This window comes from Lonchura striata, chromosome 3 (genome assembly GCF_050655825.1).
Source record: "Lonchura striata isolate lonStrDom1 chromosome 3, ASM5065582v1, whole genome shotgun sequence".
NCBI classification, from domain to species: domain Eukaryota; kingdom Metazoa; phylum Chordata; class Aves; order Passeriformes; family Estrildidae; genus Lonchura; species Lonchura striata.
In genome coordinates, this window is record NC_140705.1 from 71,586,408 (window position 1) to 71,606,052 (window position 19,645).

Sequence of the window (19,645 nt, forward strand, 5' to 3'; positions counted from 1 at the left end):
AGTCTGCTGGTGAAAAGGTTAGGCCAAGTCTAAAAGTTGTTTCAACTCATGCATATTGCTTTTTGTCTTCCCACCAAACACTCACAGGTCCTGCAGAGATGCTCTTCAATCAAAGCCTTATCTTCTACAGGCTGAACATGCCCAAGGCCTGTGCTCCAGACCATTGGCAATACTGGTGGCTCTCTATTGAATTTGTTCTGGTTTATTATAGTCTTTACACTGCAGCTGAATGCTTATAAGTGTGGTCCAAAGTGCTGAGTACTCCCTAAATCTGGTTATCCAAACATCATCTTAATCCATCTAGTTGTCCTTTTGTCCAGACTACAATGTGCTATCTTGATATGAGAGTACTGTGGGACCCTTGCTGAAGTAAATAAAAAATGTTGATTGTTCTCATCATACCCAAAAGTTGTTTTTTACCCTAGAAAACCACCATTGGGTCACAGAATGTTTGGTAAGCTCATGTTGATTGTTTTCTGTGACTTTTTCCTTCATATCAACTGAAATGCTTTCCTAGAGGACTCACTTCATGACTTTCACAGGGATCAAAATTAAGCTGACCAGCCTACAGTTCTCTGGGTTACCATTTGGTCTTCCTGAAGAGGAACTCAAGATTTCCTTTCCTGCAGTAACCAGGAAGGTCCCCTGATGTGTACCATGTTCCCAACATTATAGATGGCCCTGTAAGGACCTTGGCCAATTCTCTTGGAACCCTTTAAGTGTCTTAACCCTGACTTGAAGCATACTAGAACTGGTGTTGTGTCTGGCCTGATTTTTAGATTTTTTTATGGGGAATAACAACTAGGGGACCAATCAAGTGCACCTTATTTATAATATTAATTCCTTGTCAATGTATGCTATATACAATTATAAATTCATATGAAAATCAAAAATTTGAAGCACTGCACAGAAGTCATGCACGCATACTAAGTAATGGAATTCTCTGTATTTAAAATGTCTACCTACTTTTAAAATACTTGTTCTCCAAATCAAAACAGAACTAAAGAATAAGCAAATTACTTTGGCTACACAGTTTGAGGAGACACATACGAATTTTAAAGAAGGGTCAAAAATTTCCTCTTGCTTTGTTCACTCATTGCTAGATGTACTAATGATGAGCCAAAATATAAAAAGACAAATTTGACCCACTGGATTAAATGAAGAAAACATTAACCCAAATAATTTCCTCAGAGGATAATAAATAACTGAATGTCTTGACTACTAACTACTCTGTTATACTAGAAATACACTACTGTGTATGTAAATGTAAATCTTCTCATCAATTCATAAACAGTGTTAAAAAATACACTGAATCCTTTACTAAACTCGTAATTTCTAAGTAACATTTCTTAGTATAGCTTTGAATTTAAAATATTAAAGACTATATTTAATTTCCCCATTCCCCATCAAAACTATTTACCTTTTTAGATTCATCCAGCTCCTTGCTATTTTGGTAAATGCTTCAGACCCTGGTGCTGTCATGGCTTCAAAATCGACCAGCTGAAAATTCAAGAAAACAGAAGAGACATTAAGAAATTACAGAATTTTAAAGTTCTCTAACTTTAGGAAGGACTTTGAGGGCTTTTTTACCTATATTCTTGGTAAGACAGGAGTAAGCTTACAAACCAGTCTGCGCCCTCACACCATCTGTTTTAAGTCAGAATTCAAGCCAGGAACTAAAATTCCCTGTAGGGTTTGCACACCCCAACACAACCAATACTGGAAGCTACACTGGCCATGGCTACTGAATGACTTGCCAGGCAACAGCAGGACTCTTGGCTACTGTGCACCTTTGACTTCAGAGCACCCTGAAAATGCATGCTGTCATAAGTCTGGGACCAGCTTAGCCCTTCTAACAACTCGGGCAAAAAAATAAACTCCAATTTCATTCCACAATTTCTTCCACGTCATGAAAGCTTTTCTAAAAAACAAATTTATTCGTATTCAGGCACTCTGTCTCAGGAAAAGCCCTCAAACGTAAAGATGTCCCCAGTGTTCCTGTGAGTCAGAAATCCTGCTTAGAAGTAATCCTGAAACTCTGCTTGTCTGCACAAAATCAGTCAGTAAAATATTACTCTATCAAGTCCTAAGAAAATACTTAAGAAACCCCACAGAGTTTTACCTTAGCTTGAACTCCCACAGAATGGGGAAGATACCAGCTTAATGGTGTACTGAAAAGAAGCTTTCTTGCTGCTAAGCAAATGCTGTTTGCTCTTAAAAGCTACTAGAGTCCATTGTACTCAGAGGAGTACATTGTTTTTGGGGCTTTCTAGAACAAAAGAGAAAATCACTCTTTCTTCAGTTATCCATGCAGGGTATTTTCTTCAACAGCTTGGATTCTTACTGGAATTTTACTGATTCTTTTGACAATATATTAAAGAGACAGAAGTGTTCTCACTCCTTTCATGCTGAAAAGGTAATACCCCCAACTGTCAAAGAAAAGGAAATCCTTTATTAAACAAGGTGGTATGATACTCAAATGGAGTCACTTAAAACCAGGACAACTAGGACTTAGTTTGAATTCAGCAGAATACAGAGGAGAAGGAGAAATCAAGAGAAGTTGCAATTCCATTTCTACTAACCAAGCCCTAAAAGCTCTACAATATGCTGAGAGTACAGACAGAAAATTTCTTCTGTGCACCAGAAGAATCACTAATTCTGCCCCAGTATTCTCAGAACCCTTCTCAAAGCAAACTGAAAAGAACAGCTCAGCACACTGGAAATGCTTCAGTAACAGATACGTAATTCCTGTCGGACCAAACTGCTACAATTTGACTAATCCAAATAATTGCACATACCATCTCCAAATTCACCCACTGTCAGAACAGCAATGGAATTTTCAATACTCTCTCAGGCTGCAAGACATCGTAGCATGCAGCTGACCCATCTCCAGCAAATAAGCATGCAACTTATGTTGGTTCTTACAGCTCTTTCCCCACATTTACAAGTATTACTTCCTCCATCAAGACTGGGCTCATGTACTTTGATACTTGCCTTTCCTTTAGGGATTTTTCCTGATACTTCTTTTCCACTTGCCATTAGTGCTCCCATGATCACTGAATAAGCTATCACACTGAAAGAATAAAATTAAAAGCAACAAATGGAGTAGAAGTTTTTCCATAATGCTATTTTAGACTACAAAAGAAATAGAACATAGAATTGTTTCATAGAAGGCTAATACAGATTACTGTGCCAGTTATTTTAGAGGGAAGAAGCCCAAGCACAAAACACTTAAAAAATGAAATCATTGTAACTATCCAACATCACTAGAATGAAGTTATGAACCTAAGGAGTTTTAGTACTGTTTCTACATTAGTAGGAACTGTATTTTCAGACTTTGGAGATCTTAAGACTCCACAGGGCTGAAAACAAAGCAGACTCCCATTCCCAAGAAGATCAGCTGTAGCCCACAAGAATTTATGAACTCTACTCCAATAGAGCTAGAGGCACTGTAAAGCTGTTCAGTTATTTAACGTAATTTTTACATTCTATAAGACAAATGCAAAATCTGATTATAAAATCCCAAAATCTCAGGGTTTTTTTCCACGCTGAACTGTATCTAGAAGGTTAAAGGTATTAAGTGCTTAAGCGAAACAGAGATTCAGAATAGTTTTAGATGTAAGCAGGTTTGCATTAAACTAGAATTCCAATTGAAGAGTTCTGTGATATATGGAACTTTATCCTAGAGTTTCATTTGGTGACCCTAATGGTTGCAACAATTTACTAAAATAATATTTCAGTGTATTTCATTAAAGTAAGTTATGACAAAGTATATTTCATCTTAAATACACATTTCAGAAAAACTTCCTAAGTGAAATTATAGTGGTGTAACAAAATATGGAATAGAAAACCAAGCATTACAATTTAAAAATAACACTTCTCAATGTGTGAGCTGCTATTGATAAAGACTGAGCTGAGACTACCCATCACTTTAAATATACATGCAGCTATGAATAGTTACCATTAGCAATTACAAACAGTACCAAGTCAGTTCCCATTGTCACAGCACCAGAAAAGGAAAAGCTGTGCAGGGCACACAGTTCCTATTAAAAATAATATTAACATTAAAAAATACATTAAGATACAGCAAGGCATGGACATTGTACAGCAGGAATTAAAGGTAACAGACATGATGAATACCAACACTAACCTAGATCCTCTTGAAAGTGGCATTAAATTATAGAAGTAATAAACTAGTGACAGGATCAAGTTGCAAACAGCATCAACTTCCTAAGAGAAGAAAAAAGCATGAATTAAAGATAATTTAATAGCCAGGTAATAACTTACAAAGCTACACATTGCAAAGTCTTACACTACCACAAGTATTTTTTAAGAACCATTTCAAATGTGAAAATGTCAAATTATGAAACAGAAGTCTGACTAACAGATGTCTGAACAAACTACTTTGTTGTATCTTTAACATTTAGGTGAAACACAGTTCATCTATGCACCTATCAAAGGATGGTAAAGAAAAAGCACAAGCTCAAATGTAGTCAGACATCATATCAAAACAAACACAATTCTAGCGCTTCTCAGGAATTCGTGTTACTCATCTTATATGTAACCACCATGAGCCAAACCCTAAACAGTACTTGCAGGGAGATGACAAGGGTGAACACAGATCCATGAGAAAAGTCAGAAAAAAACAGAACGCCCTGCAATCCTGAGACCTTGCCTGGACATTCTCTAGTACTGCAGGCAAAGCCCAGCAAATTTTAAAGTAACAGATAGAATTATAGTAACTTCTTGTGGTACTTGTCATAATTGGGCTTAAGTGACTTTATCACCTATGAACTCTGTCAAAAAGTATTAGAACTGAGACTATTAAACAGAGAGGATAAAAACATAAAAGGCTTTTCTGAGGAATTAATAATTCCTTGAACAGCCTTACCCCCAGCTCTGCAGACAGAATTAGAACTTTTCCTTTAGCTGTTAGGTCCTTATATAGTGCATCTATTTCTGCATGATACAGCTGTGTTCTCTCTTCTGTCGTCTGAGTTTCTACTGAAAATAGTATGTTCCCTACTCTGTTAAGCAAATGAAAAAGAAAAGGAGGTAAGACATTTTTTGAACAGAACTTGATGCATATCCAGGGTAAATTACAAATCTACTAGAGTTACACATCACCTTTTTCCTATCATCTTCCTTAAGCAGGAGATCATGTGCATTACTTCCCATTTAATTAAAAACGCTGCATCACATCTTAAGTTTGAAAGAATATATAAAGACTGCCACCTAATCACAGATGAAGTATTTCCATTAAAGATACCTGACAAGGATTCATGTTTCACTTAAATTGTGGGTAAAAAATAAGAATTATTAAATTTTAAAGTATCTTCACAGATTTAGGATTTTTATATAGAATGTTATATGTAGTTTTCTTCATTTCTAAACTACCAAAACCGATTGTTTGGGTATTAAGCTGTTACAAACTATGGATCAAAACAGACTGAATGACACTGAACAAAGTTTGTCCAGAACAAAGTTAGGCTATTTACTGACACTAAAATGTTTTCATTAAAATAGTGAGGCCATATATTTAATGACTTTTCATCATATATAAGCCTGTGATTTAGAATGTAAAATAAAAAAAAACAAGAGATACATTTATATTTTAACAGAGAAGTTTGGATTCCATGTCACTCATTAAAAGCACACAAATTGTGGGAAAAATTCTAATGCATAAAATTTAAACTTTTTAAAATTAAAGTCTTTATGTAATAAAGAAGCACTTTGACAGTGCTTCTGAGCTTCAGATTTGCTCATTTTTCAGAAAGACAAGGAATCAGAATCCATAAAGCGAGGACATTTACTATCTCACCCAGAGAGTGACCCAAAGCCTCCTGATTGTATTCTGATGCATTTAGGTACTATTTAAATTTTCACTTGCAGATAAAAAGTCTGCATCTCAAACATAAAAAAAGTCAAAATCTCAAATAGAAGAGAGTGTCTTCTATTCTTAGATCACAGAAATTTCCAGTCCATTCAGGACTTCTCAGTCAACACAAAAGTCAAGGTCCCACAAGAAATACATTTTGATATGTATAAAGACGGAGGTGCTTGATATTTTTCCCCTTTAGGCATTTTATAGTCTAAGGTGAAAAACAAGGTCTCTTATCACTTTTGTGCTATATGTTTGAGAATAACTCAGTTCCATCAATGTTATCCAAATTCCCTTCTTGTTGAAAACACAACAGGAATCAAGCCCTCAAATGAATAAACTTCAATTATTTACAAAAATGCCACTAGTGAAAAACAAAACCCACTTTATATGAACAGAAATGGCATTTCAGACAATTAATTGCTAACAGTTCATCATTGCTTAATGTACCCTAACCCTTGAAAACAGTGAACATACTTATCTCCTGTTATTGTAATTGTGAATCCGTCATATTCTTTCCCTTGATCCTTCAGGCTGGGGACTTTTGTGTTGACAGTGAACCCATCTCTGGTTTTACTGTTAAACTGCTTTTAAAAGAAAAAGTAATATTAGAGGTAGCAGAGACAGACTGTCTACCTATTGCTTTGGAGCACATAAAATACAAGGACTAGAAATTAATGTGGACAAATTTACATAACAGAACAAAATTACTGTCAGTGGCATTATTTCATTAATCCTTTATTTTCTTCTGAATGGAAACCATAAATACTGAATGAGGCATAGTGGCATTCAACTTTATAACTAAACAGTGAATAAAATACACTGTTTGTGAAAAGCCACTGTACAAAGCAGTTCAAGTTGTACAGATTCCCCTCCAAGTTGCATGTTGATGGAAACCTTTTGGTGTGACAATGGAAATCCTGGGGTCTCAGGAATTTGAGACCCCATTTTATGTTTACACTAAAACATACAAAGTGGCTGCATTAGTCCAAGTGTGAATTCCAGAAGACAATCCAAAACAAGGGTTTCTTAACTGTGATCCAGTTTCAATTGATGTTTATCCTCATCAGAAGGAAAATATATCTAGGTTTAAGAATTTTACAAAGCTACAGTATCTAAGAGTAACACTCTAGCCAGAGTTGTATAAACCAGGCAAAACTGCACTTAAGTAAAGCCAAAAGCCCAGTTTTCCACATACAGCATTCACCAGCTACCCAAGTAACCATATTACATCACTATTAGACAGACACTAATTTTATATAGGCACTAATAAAGACTAGTAGGCAGTAATGTTTACTCATGCAGTTAACCCAAAACCGGTGATCTAGGGTCTTATGTTTCAAGAGAATCTACATTTATTTTAAAGGAACAAAAAGTCTCTAATGAGACAGCATTCCACTTTGATACTGTTTGGAATGGGATGCAGGAGACCAAAAAGTACAGGTATGGAAACTGGGAAGAATATTTGCTGCCTGTTGAGACATTTACTTTGAAACAATAATGTACAGTCCACTATATTTATATATTTTAATAATTTTCTTTGACTAACCTGTATTTTTAAAATACGCTGGTAGCATTTTTTCTGTCCTAGTAATTAAAAAGTAACCAGATTGCACATTTGTGTGTCAGCAGGGTACACTTAGCTCTCCATCCACTCCAACACCTACTACCTCTTCAGCAAAAGCTTTTGTTAAGGTTCAGTTGGTATCCATTTGGCTTCATCTTTCAAAGCCAAGAACAAGACAGTAATTTAAAAAGGACCGCTTAAATTAGGGTGTCTTCAAAGAACATATATTCACAACACATTTTAAAACCCAGAGAAAAATGTAGTGCTTAAACCACAAAGATAATTGTAGTGCACGAGTAAGCATTAGTATCAAGAACACATCCAAACCCAGACAGTCTGTCAGGAGTATCAGCAAGGCAGCTTCAGAGATCTCTGCTCTATGGCAACCCAGCTGCTTTGCTTAGATACAAAATTCCAATGTGGACACATAAGATAAGAAAGTAAAGAATTTGTCTCTATTTAGCATAATGGTTTCTTCCCAAATTTTATTCTGCTCTGCTTAAAATCCTTTAAAAAGGCATACTTTGTATCTTTGTTTCCCCAACCCCCAAATACTTACACAATGTTCACCCTAGATTAATTTGGAGGAATGGGGGGGAAAAGGAGAACAACATTTGCTTAAACCCAGCTCAAGCCTTAGTATTCAAGTTGAGACAAATCATTTTGCAGGTTATATATCCAAAGCCTTTCTACAAGGACCAGCAGCAGGAACAAAACCTCTAAGTTTCCCACTCCTTTTTTGCTAAGCCTTCCTAAGCTCAAAAATGTTATCCAGAATTTCATTTTAGTTATCAGTCACAAAGAGCAACTATTCCCCCACTTCCCTGTGCCAGCCCCACCACATATTGAGCTGCACCAATGAACCTAAAAGTAAGAACACCTTCCATATTCCTAATCTTACAGGCACATCAATCATTTTGAATCCTATTATACAGGCACAGAGCAAGCCCACTATGGCAGATCTGACCACAAACCCTCTTGGGTTGAGAAGACTGTCTTCAAAGAATTGCATTTAACATTTTGGTTTCCCATTACTTTGTTACCAGCTCACAGTTAGGCCAAGGATTTCAAATATACATCACTCAATTGCACATATTAAAGGGAAGGTCTAACCCTATATATCCAGATTTGGATTAACCTGAGCTGGTATTTCCAGTTACTCACTGTAAATTTATATACAATGGTTTTATCTTGAGGAACTGAATATCTCCCAGAACACATTTTATACTTTTTACCATATATTAAAGTAATTTACCTTCATTATGGGAAGAAGATCTTCTACTTTACGTACTTTTTCCAGAGCTTCTCGAACCTCTAGCAGTCCTTTTGGATTATTAGCACTGGAAAAAATATTAAATATTAAATACTACAGTTGAACATATGTAGAATTTCTGGAAATTCACATACCTTTAACCTAGTCAGCCATAATGAGGTAAGTTATTGAAAATTAATTATTTATTTTCAGAAAATTAGTTTCTTTATACTTGTCCACATGGTCCCCTATATTTCAAAAAGCAATTTTCTGCTGTATCAGCTCAGCTTATTTTTTTTCAGCTTCAAATCTCAATTTCAGTATTCAGATTTATCTTATTCTAATCAACTATTCTGTCTTACTCTTGCCATTGGCCACTTTAAAGTGTCAGTGTTTGCATGAGCATGTGTGGGCAGGGGGTTCTAGGTAAGGAAAGATGGAAGTAGAAGAGAGTTAAAATTAGAAATATTCTTCACAAAATAGATGCATCTGGGTAGCCTCAAAGACAAGTAAATACTTCAAATGCAGCCACAGCTGGATCATGAAGAAACCTGTTGCAGTACTGGTCTAAGAATTATTAATTACACTATACCAGATTTTAAGAATAGAATTATTTTAGAAATCACACCACAAATTGGTCTAGTTTAAGGTCAAATGCTACTGGGCTTACTCTGAACAAACTTCCTATCAACAGAGGACAGACTACCAGTTACTACAGAACTTACATATTTTCAGCAACTATCATAAAACTCAAACATTTTCAACTGTTATAAGGATTTTCTGTGCTGTCATTTTTTGATATTTACATAGCATGATGAGATCAAAAAACAGAACTCAGTATTTAATAAAAGTTAACAGGCCAGAGGAAAATTAGAGGGCTTAAAGCTAAAACAGTTTTTTAGTTTTTTATGTAATCAGAATACAGAGCCACAGTATTTAGTACAGATGCCAACATCAATTTTCACATTACCTTTAGTCATATAATTTCATTCAAGATTCTACAACTCTCTTCATACAGCATCTACCAACCCATCTATGTAACAAATAGTAAAGAATTCTGCTCATTTAAAACTCCTTGTCAAATACCTGTTTCAATGAAAATTGCCTTCCATATCTTTGTTTCTCTTTTTTTTCCTCACTTCTTAATAAATTTTTATCAATAGTCAGAGTAACTGTACTTGATTCTACCAGGAGGAAACCCAACATCTTTAATAAATCATATGCTCAAACAGAAGAGAGATCCAATCATGACAGAACCACTGCTACAAATTCAGAACAGTTATTTATTTCTAGATATACTATAATTCACAGGGAAAGGTTTTCCTATTAAGTTTCTTTTTGTGGCAATAAATAAAATTTTCCATTTCCAGTAAGAATTAAAACAATTATATATGCTAAAGAAACCAAAACTTGCTAAACTAAGAAAAAAAAAAATCTTTCAGACTTTGTGAAATTAGTATTATGCAAAATTCAGATCACTATTACCAGGAGAACAAAGCAGGGGCAAAAAACCTGTAATTTACCCATGATAAACAAGGATCCTGTCTTTGATAAAATGAAGAATTTTCTCGAAGTATTCCAGGTACCTCATATTAATGACCTGTCCCCTACAAAGAAAAGAAAGGGGAAAACATTCAACTCAACATTCCAGGACAAATATTACTTATTAAGATCGGACAATCTTATTCACAGTTGCTTTGTAAATTAAAGGAATGAACATGTAGGATTTATCTACGTGGTAAATTGCTAATCTCCCATTTTAAACATAGATTACATAGTGAACTTGCTCAAACTCACGTATCATTAGAATTGTTGCTCTCTGATAAAGCTACATTCCATGCATATTTCTCCGCATTTTAGTGTGCTTGATTCTAGCAAATCTTATCTATATATGATAATTATCAATTTGTAGGAGATATAGTCTTCCCTAGACTCATAGATACAACACAACTAGAAAAGAATTCTCAGTTTGCACATCTAGAGAACCAACATGGTCCAGTTTACATATTTGTAAACATACATGTTGATTTGCTCTGACTGTCCACATGTGTTTTTCTTTATTCAACTATGTCCTTCTATACTGAAGTATTTTTGCTTTTAATCCCAAGAGTTACGAGTAGTAACTGAAAAACAAAAACATTAAAAGGTGTTTTTCCCCTTGGACTAGAAAGTAAAAAAAAAATTAAAATGTGGTAGAAACCTGTTACAATTATAACCAGTCTGCGAGGAAAAATTACATACCATTACTGCATTTGTAAGAGTCCTTCCTCTTCTCCCAGTCTACAAAACAAGATTTTATAAAGCAAGCGTTATCGCTCTCTGAGGAAGCAAAACCACTGTCAATCACAGGAAGCTGTATACACCTAGCTTTTTCTTTCCACTTTAAGGGATTTTTGTCAGCTCAAGTCCCTGTCTAATGTCTCACTTGACAGTCTCTCACCTTAGGAAGCCTAGTCTCAGAAAACCATCAATCAGCTCTCAAAAACTGAACAGAATTAGAACACATACACATGTCTGCACATAGGAAAGGGAGGCAGGGAAAGCAGAAGGATGAAGACAAATCTAATATACATAATTTGCCCTTGTTGTACGTCCCATCCTTTCCCATCTGTATTAAAAAAATATCTGTACAACAGGCAGCAGTGTGTCAGCATAAGAAAGTGTATTCTCCTTTAGTGTCATCTTGGAAAATACGTCCAAAGCAGACCTATCTTCTATAAGGCCATCTAGAAACTGTTGCACCAAGAAAGACTTTCGGTGGGTGGTCAAAAGTGATTTGTATTTATTCCCACTCCTTCTTGTTTAGTAAACACTACCACCAAGAATTCAAAAGTTGCACTGTTCCAGAGTGTCTTTTTTTTATAAGGACATTAAACATATCATTAATGTTTAGCTGATCACAGATCCTTGCTTTGTCTATGAAAACAACTAAAGCTTTCCAAAACATTTTCTCTACTTTAAATCAAGCTTAGGAGCTTTGATCATTTAAACCAGAAACAAGATAAGCCAAAATCACCCCTTTCTATAGGCCAACAGAGAGACAGATGACACACTTGCATCTTGAGAGCATTAAGACCTGAAATCCTATCAAAAATTGTGAAATGCAAGATGTTTCTTATGTATCTTTTTAAAAAGGACCCCAAACTGACACAAAACAAACAAAAAAGGTTTTTGTTTTCTGACACACTCCAAACATTTTGCCATTCTGGAAAAGCAAAAAAATTAACTCAGCAGACACTGAATGCTAATGCCTCCATGACAAGACCTCTTTGACAGGAATCACTGAACAATACTAGACTTCCAATGGAAAGAATTCAAGTAAAGAAAAAGGTTGTGGTAACAGACAAGTAATCTGAGTATTTCTGCCCACAGAAATTCCTGGTGTATAATTCAGATGAAATAAAACCTAGAGAACAGCTTGAGCTCAGCATCTTTTACAAATGCTAGAAGAACACCCAACTGCTGTTGCTACACTTCTTGTTTGACTGAACAGCTTTTATTTTAATATACATAATAACTATGCAAACTGCTATTTCAGCCTAAATCTATTGTTACACCTGGCTGTCAGGTAGCCATGCTATTTTAGAAAGAATTCAACCTTAGTCATATGGGTATGAGAATAACCTTCAAACCATAACCTAACTATAAAACAAAGTATATCTTCCTGAAGGACAGTCAAAAGACCATAAATCCATCTCAGTTATCCAGAAAAGGGTATTAGCTCTGTGCCCTATTAGTCTCTTCAATCAGCAGCCATTTTACAAGCTGAGTAATGGAAAAAGAAAATTATACAAATGTGCATAGTTCTCCAAGAAGAAATTGTCATTTAGAAATCTGTGAACTAGAATGTGCTTCAAAACTAAAATAATAATAAAAAAATACATTACCACTCAATATGTTATTTATTTTATCCCTCACATCATGTGAAATAATCAGGATGGAGCCAAAAGCAGAAACAAATCACAACAGAAAACTGATCAAAGAAAATGATTATTACTTAAGGCTGAAGAATGACCAAACCAGAACAGGATTCCAGAGTCAAAAAGAATGCAATCACCATCTGGTACTAAAGCACAAGCAACTGCTAAGGCACTGGTATTTAGACTGCTTCAAATCCATTGTTTCTTCATAAAAGGCAGCAAACCAGTATTTTTCAGAGAACCACTAGTTAGCTATGAAAGAAGCACAACCAAAATGCTGATGAGATCCCCAAAAGGCTGAGCGAAACCAAAAAGGTTAGAACAAGGCTCACTGTGGGCCTACAGTTCTGAACATTCATGAAGCTTACTTCAGACTTCTATGAAATGACCAAACAGCTGTAACAGTACATCAATTTTGCCAGCACTCTCTGATGAAAGGAAAACAAGTACCTTGGCCACTGCAAAACAAGAGCTCCTGACACAGAGACTCTGTACAAGGACATATTTCCACAGATTAAACGTTCAGTATTAGTTTCAGGATGTTAATTAAGTATTGTTACATGAATGCCGTTCTGCCAACACAGATCAGCTAGAAGTTAGGCTTTTACTCTCCTATTTAGAAATAAAACCATGAAGAAACAGGTGAAGTATGGAATGCATCTCTGTCTCCAAGTACAGATGGCTGTGGTTTCTGCTGCATTGTACATACAACAAGACAGGAATGCAGCAAAGATGGAAACAGCTAGGAGCCCAAATGTAACCCTTGGCTTGAATGAAGAGAGAAGCCTGAACACAAGGCTGTTCAAAAAGCAGCACATCTTGCAAAGTATAATATCTGCACTGGAGTTTAATGCTGCATTAACCACTCCAAGTAAAGGAGACCTGCTAGGGCCCAATCCACAGACTGGAAGGAAGAGTGAGGACAAAGCCTCAGTAGCCTCTGCTAATCAGAACATCACTATTTTTCTCTGCCTGAAAGAATTCTTGAGAAGTCTTTGCTACCCTTATTCTCCTTTTACAGTACAGCTTGTCAAAGAACAAAGAGATAGAGACACATAAAAGTAGAATGACAGATCAAAGATTCAGTATTTCCTATGAGGGAGTGGATTAAGATGAAACCTGGCTACATATTTACTTACACAAACACACTCTGCTCCTGTGATTGACAGTGATGTTGCCACATCGAGTCTATCACACTTGTACCACTTCAAGGGAGGTAGCACTGTTATGACTACAGAGTTTTGCAGCATGGGAGAAGATGGAACGTACAACAGTGGTTTTATCTTTTAAATTTTACCTTTATTTGGAAATGCAACTGTTACCTTTCGCAGGTTACTTATTTTGTCATTTTTGCTTTACTTTGGCCTGCCTTGAAAACAACTACAAGAACTGTTTTTCCTCTTCACTGTAAATCAGTATTAAAGCTAATAGCACAGCATTGTTTCAAACTGATGCCACGCCTTTAAGAGCATTCACAAAAGCTACAACTATGATGAACTTAGTAAAATTTTTACATTTAAGGTTATTTGGGAAATGAAAACAGCATGTAAAAACATACATATTCTGGATCCTTGTTAGATACCGCTGTAACTCAGTTGTACAATTGAAATTCAGGAAGAAGAGGAAATCTCAGAAGGGAAAACTGTACACAAATCCCAAATGTTTCATCAGAAATCATAAAATAAATATTAAGTAAAACAATAAGCACATATAAATTCAATGCTGTAAAATGCCGTTTCACAAAGAGCTGGTAATTTCTGGTACAACCCCTTAGTTGTGTGGGGGAATGCTGTTTTGTAAAACTCTCATACCTGATTAAGTTAATGTGATTATTGAAACCTCTGCTAAGGCTCCGGGCAGGCATTTGGTCCAACCAAAGCACAGGCTGGTCAGGGTCAGCTATCCTACAAAGACAAAGGACATCAACACTGGCACATATTTCAATCCATGTAATATTTCTAATAGAGCTTTATTTATAGACAGAACAATTTTAGGCAAAAGCTAGAATTCAGAGATTATGGAAAAGAACTTTTCCTGAAACCCAGGGTTTCTTATAAAAATTATACAACTCAAACATTTGATGTTTCTGGAGTTGAAACTGTTAGTTTTTACTTGCCTTAGCTGCAATGGTCTCACTCAGCTTTGCTTCAACTAGAAAATGCTACTCTGATTTTTTCCTCTCCTCTATGGAAGAAGATAAATAGAGTATTTTCAAAAATGCACTCCTTGTACCTACACCATCTTTTTCTTTTATCAGAACTTTTCTAGTTACAGAACGGCAGCAAGTGTTCATTTTCTTCTCCATGACTGCAGCCCTTTGGTCAGCTGCAGCACTCATCATTACAACCAACAATCCAGGCTTGCTCTCTGTCCTCTGTGACCATTACCTTCGCCACTTCACAGCAATATCAAACATATCTCTCCACTGCATCAGTCTGGTCTTCCCATTCATCCGAACTTTGGAGTTTGCCCAAGTCCGCTGCACAGCTTGCATTACTTCTAGAGTGGCCAATCCCATTGCTGAGGTGAGGCATGAGGACAGAGGTACCAACAACAGAAACAGAAAAAACAATTAGAGCCAAATACTCAGTGCTGCACAGACAGGAAAACTGAAGTGAGAAAGTAATGTATTTATAGGAAAAGAATGGACAACATCAAAAAGTCTGGGAAATCCTGATTTCCAGTGCCCAGCTAGGTCAAGAAAATGCTGACATAATGATTATTTTAAATTTTCTATCTGATTTTGAAAGAAACAGAGCATAAAACTAATTTGCAGATAGAAAACATAGAGCATTCAATTATCACATTGACTCCCTCGCCCCCTCTCAAATTTACAGAACATTTTTAGTATACCTCTATGTATCCTTTTATTTGGAAGAAATCCAGGTGTCTCATACTGCATCATGGAACCCAGATGATCAGCCACACAAATGAGTTCTTGCACATCAGGCTTATAGCTTTCAAAATTCTGAAATAACACATCTCTTACAGAGGAGAAAAACATGCATCAGACATAGCTTGGCTATAAAAATCCTGAAAAAGCACTTGCCAAACAAATCTGTGTTTTACAAATTAATACCATTTGTGTGAGAAACACTTAAACACAGGATAAAGAGCACTCATTCTTCCTCCAGTATACTAAACAGACATAGTATGTATGTTCAATACCTCAAATGAATTCAGTCTGACTGAATTCAGTGGCAGATCCCCCCAGTTAAAATAGGCTTAAAAAATATAAAAATTCTCACTTTATATGTGGCTGTAACCCTGGCTGCTCTTCATAATTTTCTATAAGAAAAGGAAGATTTTTGGCCCAGTGATCCTTGAAATTTCCAGGAAGATCTGTATCAGTATTATATTCTGTAAGAGGGGTATCCAAATGTGCATGCAAATATCTAGAATACTCTGGAGGAAAGAAATAAAATTAAATACTGTTTGCATAATCAGTTTACTTATGCCATTACACAAAAACAGTAACCAGGTTATATGCTTGTCAGTTAAATAACATTACTTATTTAAGTCATTATTTTTAGATAATATAATTTTTCTATTAGCCAATTTCCAAGAAGAAATAAGTCTTTTTCAACTAAGTATCACAACAACCTACATTTGTGTAGAAATGTATGTTCCATTTTTGGACCAAGCTTCTAACTCTATGACCAATAAGAATCGGTGTACTTCTTTCTTAACATACATAGTCAACAGTGCTCATGAGAATCTACAGTTTTTTCTAGAATCACTGTAAGCTTACACTTGAGTCCTTGAAGCATTTAAGAATATTCTTAAAAAAAAAATAAATTCCAACTTACCTCTGAGATATTTCACTTTCAGATATTCTGGACTGGCCTTCTGTCCTGGTAAAGGATCATTTAACATAACTTTGGTCTGAGCTTTTATGCCTTCATAAAACTGTCCCATTGCAACATGGCTGAGACCCTTCATGTACTGGCACACTTCATTGTATGGTTCTAGCTGTAGACATCTCTAGGAGATTAAAGGAACAAAGCACCCAAAAATCAAGAGACAGGAAGAATATCCTCAAATAATCCAACCCGTCTGGCCAGAATAATGTGAAAAGATTTACTGATTATTAAAATCCACTTCCATCATAATTTTCTTTCAAATGCTGCTGAGCACTTAAACTACTAGCAAATGTAAGGAAATATATTTTCTTTTTTATCAAAAGGGAAAAAAACTGAAAACCCAAACCTTGTTGATGCAAATATGTCTTTGCATACTTTTCTCTAAAAAATATTAGCTTAATGTTAGCTGAATGAAATCAGACAAAATATACTCCTGACAATATTACAAATAATTTTGGGTTAATTATATAGATATATATATTTTTGTCTTCACTACTATTCATCTCTTCACTATTTCATGCATTAGTACATTTCTATGTTATTTAGCTATTTACTGTAGGTTAAACACACAGCAAATTCCTGTTTACGATTCAGAAATTAATGCTCCAATTCTTCCAGCAATTACATGTCTTTAGAAGAGCATCTCCATCTCAGAAGTTGAAGTACCTTTTCAACTACATCAGTATCTACAAACTTGGTTATAGAAGGTGAATATGTAATAATACACATAAAGTGTTCTCCTTGGGATAAGTACAGACTCATTTGGAAAAGCATCTTATTTCATTCCTTGTTTTAAGAATATGGGCATACAAATAACATCTGCCTTTTTTTGTTCTGTCTCCAAAATAAGGCAATTATTTAATGCCAGCAGAGGCAAGATTTTGGCAACATAAAAATTTTTGCAAGCACAATGAATCACAACATATGCTGAATTTTTAAGAAAATAGTCTAGAAAAATTAGACAAACATCATAATTTATTTTCAGCTGAAAATTACAGACTAGTACATTTTACTTTCCATCCAATATGAAAAAACTTTAAAGTCAAAGTATTAGCAAGAACACAATTACCAGTTTAAAAAGAAAAATAAAACACTTCAGACAGAGCTTGGTTTTACAAACACATAAAACAGTTAAAGCAGTCACCTCAATTTTAGCCCAATTACATTTTTAATTACAAATTGTTAAGTTTTATCTTGTAAAACAGACTTCAGAAAAGAATACTTCTAGTTCAAATGCACACACACTCAGAATGAAAAACTTGGAAATATGTCCATTTTATTGCACCTGTTGAATACAAGACCTTGTTAAAACATTTAAATTTTGTGTTTATTTAGGGCCTGCTTACCTTAAAATTCTTTAGTGCTTCATCTAAGCTTCCATGATGATAAAGCATCATTCCTTTGAGCTGTAATGTCTGAACATGATTTTGATTCAGCAGTAAAGCCTTCTGGAAGCTCTCTGTTGCAGCATCGAAGTTGCCAAGCTCTCTAGGTGATTCCAGAATTTGTAAAGTGAAAAATACAGATGGCAAGAGTGACAAAAAAATTACTTGTTAAAGGTGATTTTAAGATGTCCAAAGGAGAGATCATTGAAGAGAAACAAAGTACTAAAGGAAAATTTCTATAGCAAAAACAGTCATTTTTAACTATTCTGGGATAGTAACAGAACAGCTGCACAGAGTTTGTTACTCCCAGAAATATGTACTCTGAAATACAATCCACAAGACCACAGATCTTCACAATCCTCAGCAGACATTAAAACTGTAAAAACACCTAAGGTATTTTTTTCAGAAACTAAAGTAAATAAAACTTCCACATAAAGAATTCTTGGAAAAATATATCTTTGAGAGGTCTTTTTAACTTTTAAGTACAAACATGTTCTTAAAAATTTACCAACTGCTTAAATGCTGAGAAAGACGAAAGCATATGGTGCTTGAAAACTGAAACTAACTAAAATTTTATGGACTGAAATTACTCCATGTGCAGGACAGCTGTACATGTAAGCAGACAGTAAAAACAGTCACAGAGAAACTGTCATGAGAAAGTTAAAACAGAAATAGTATACAATCTAGTTTATCACAGTTTTTAAATTCAGTAATTCAAACAAAAGCAACTCAAGAAAAAAACCAAGATTTACTAGTTTTAAATACATTTGCCAAAAAGATTTTTTAGCAGAATAGTGATAACCACAGCTCTTTAGTTTCAAATAAATGCTTGAACAACAAAGCCACTACCTTTGAACCATGATTTACCCAGATACAGTTCATGCTATATTAACACTTTCTATCATTTAAAAATCATTTAGCATACCTAAAACACATCTTACTAAAAACTGCCATTTAACTAACCATTGAGTCTGGCAGACTCAAAGAGATACCAGAGACTAAATTAAAAATACAAAGTAAACATACAAATTATTTATATTGAACATATCCTGACATAGCTATATCAGCTACTGGAGCTACCAAATACCACGTTTGGTTCTGCACAACTTGGTAACAAATGTGTAAAACTTAAAAGTGCATTTTAAAGAACACAACCAGAAAAAATTACTTTAAAACTACTTCTGAACGTGAGTACCTGTAGGCTTGTCCCAGACTTTTATATGCATCTATGAAGTCTGCCTTCTGCTTCAGAGCTTCTTTGAAGGATTCAATGGCTTCCTACAGAAACGGAGCAACAGAAAAATTTGTAACTTACTACAGTCATTAAATTCCAGCATCCTCAGTAGTTACTAGCTATGGAATTTACCGTTGTATATCAAAAGCTTTGGAAGGAGCAAACAAGGCATGAATTTATTACAAAATCTATGGAGTAAAACGTATTACATAATAAATGAAATACCAAAACATTCTTTACAGTTCTGACAGATTTAGCTGAAATTCTTCTGTCTAATATGCAGTGGGAGTGAGCAATTCTTTTAGTATTTTAACAGAGTTCAGAGACTAAATCCCTTCAGAATTTGCTTTCAAAGCACAATCTGGTCCCAAAGGCAAAGCTGTCTATCCTTATAGTCTTCCTTCTTCATTCATAATACACCTCTTCAGTTTTGGAGTCCAAAAGACTCCTTCAAATCTGCACTCTGCCTTTAATTGTCCTATTGCATTCTTTGTTATTTCCTCAGCTGGGAGCATTCTCTTTAGGGATTACAGAGTAAGTGAT

At 35.1% G+C, this 19,645-nt stretch overlaps 1 protein-coding gene across 6 annotated transcripts in view; it reads right to left on the reverse strand.

Annotated features, from left to right (window-relative positions):
- TTC13 (tetratricopeptide repeat domain 13) overlaps window positions 1-19,645 on the reverse strand; it is a 39,652-nt gene that overhangs the window by 2,232 nt on the left and 17,775 nt on the right. For 4 of the 6 annotated variants that reach the window (XM_085576800.1, XM_031504327.3, XM_085576803.1 and 1 more), the window contains 14 exons: window positions 19,064-19,146; window positions 17,830-17,971; window positions 16,430-16,604; window positions 15,869-16,025; window positions 15,474-15,604; window positions 15,008-15,140; window positions 14,432-14,524; window positions 10,224-10,307; window positions 8,704-8,788; window positions 6,359-6,468; window positions 4,892-5,027; window positions 4,151-4,230; window positions 2,995-3,073; window positions 1,421-1,500 (listed from right to left, as the gene is read on the reverse strand). In XM_085576800.1, coding sequence (XP_085432926.1) covers window positions 1,421-1,500; window positions 2,995-3,073; window positions 4,151-4,230; window positions 4,892-5,027; window positions 6,359-6,468; window positions 8,704-8,788; window positions 10,224-10,307; window positions 14,432-14,524; window positions 15,008-15,140; window positions 15,474-15,604; window positions 15,869-16,025; window positions 16,430-16,604; window positions 17,830-17,971; window positions 19,064-19,146 — 1,568 coding nt within the window. The remainder of the gene's footprint in view (window positions 1-1,420; window positions 1,501-2,994; window positions 3,074-4,150; window positions 4,231-4,891; window positions 5,028-6,358; window positions 6,469-8,703; window positions 8,789-10,223; window positions 10,308-14,431; window positions 14,525-15,007; window positions 15,141-15,473; window positions 15,605-15,868; window positions 16,026-16,429; window positions 16,605-17,829; window positions 17,972-19,063; window positions 19,147-19,645) is intronic. The other 2 variants (XM_085576801.1, XM_077782104.2) reach the window with 1 other exon arrangement.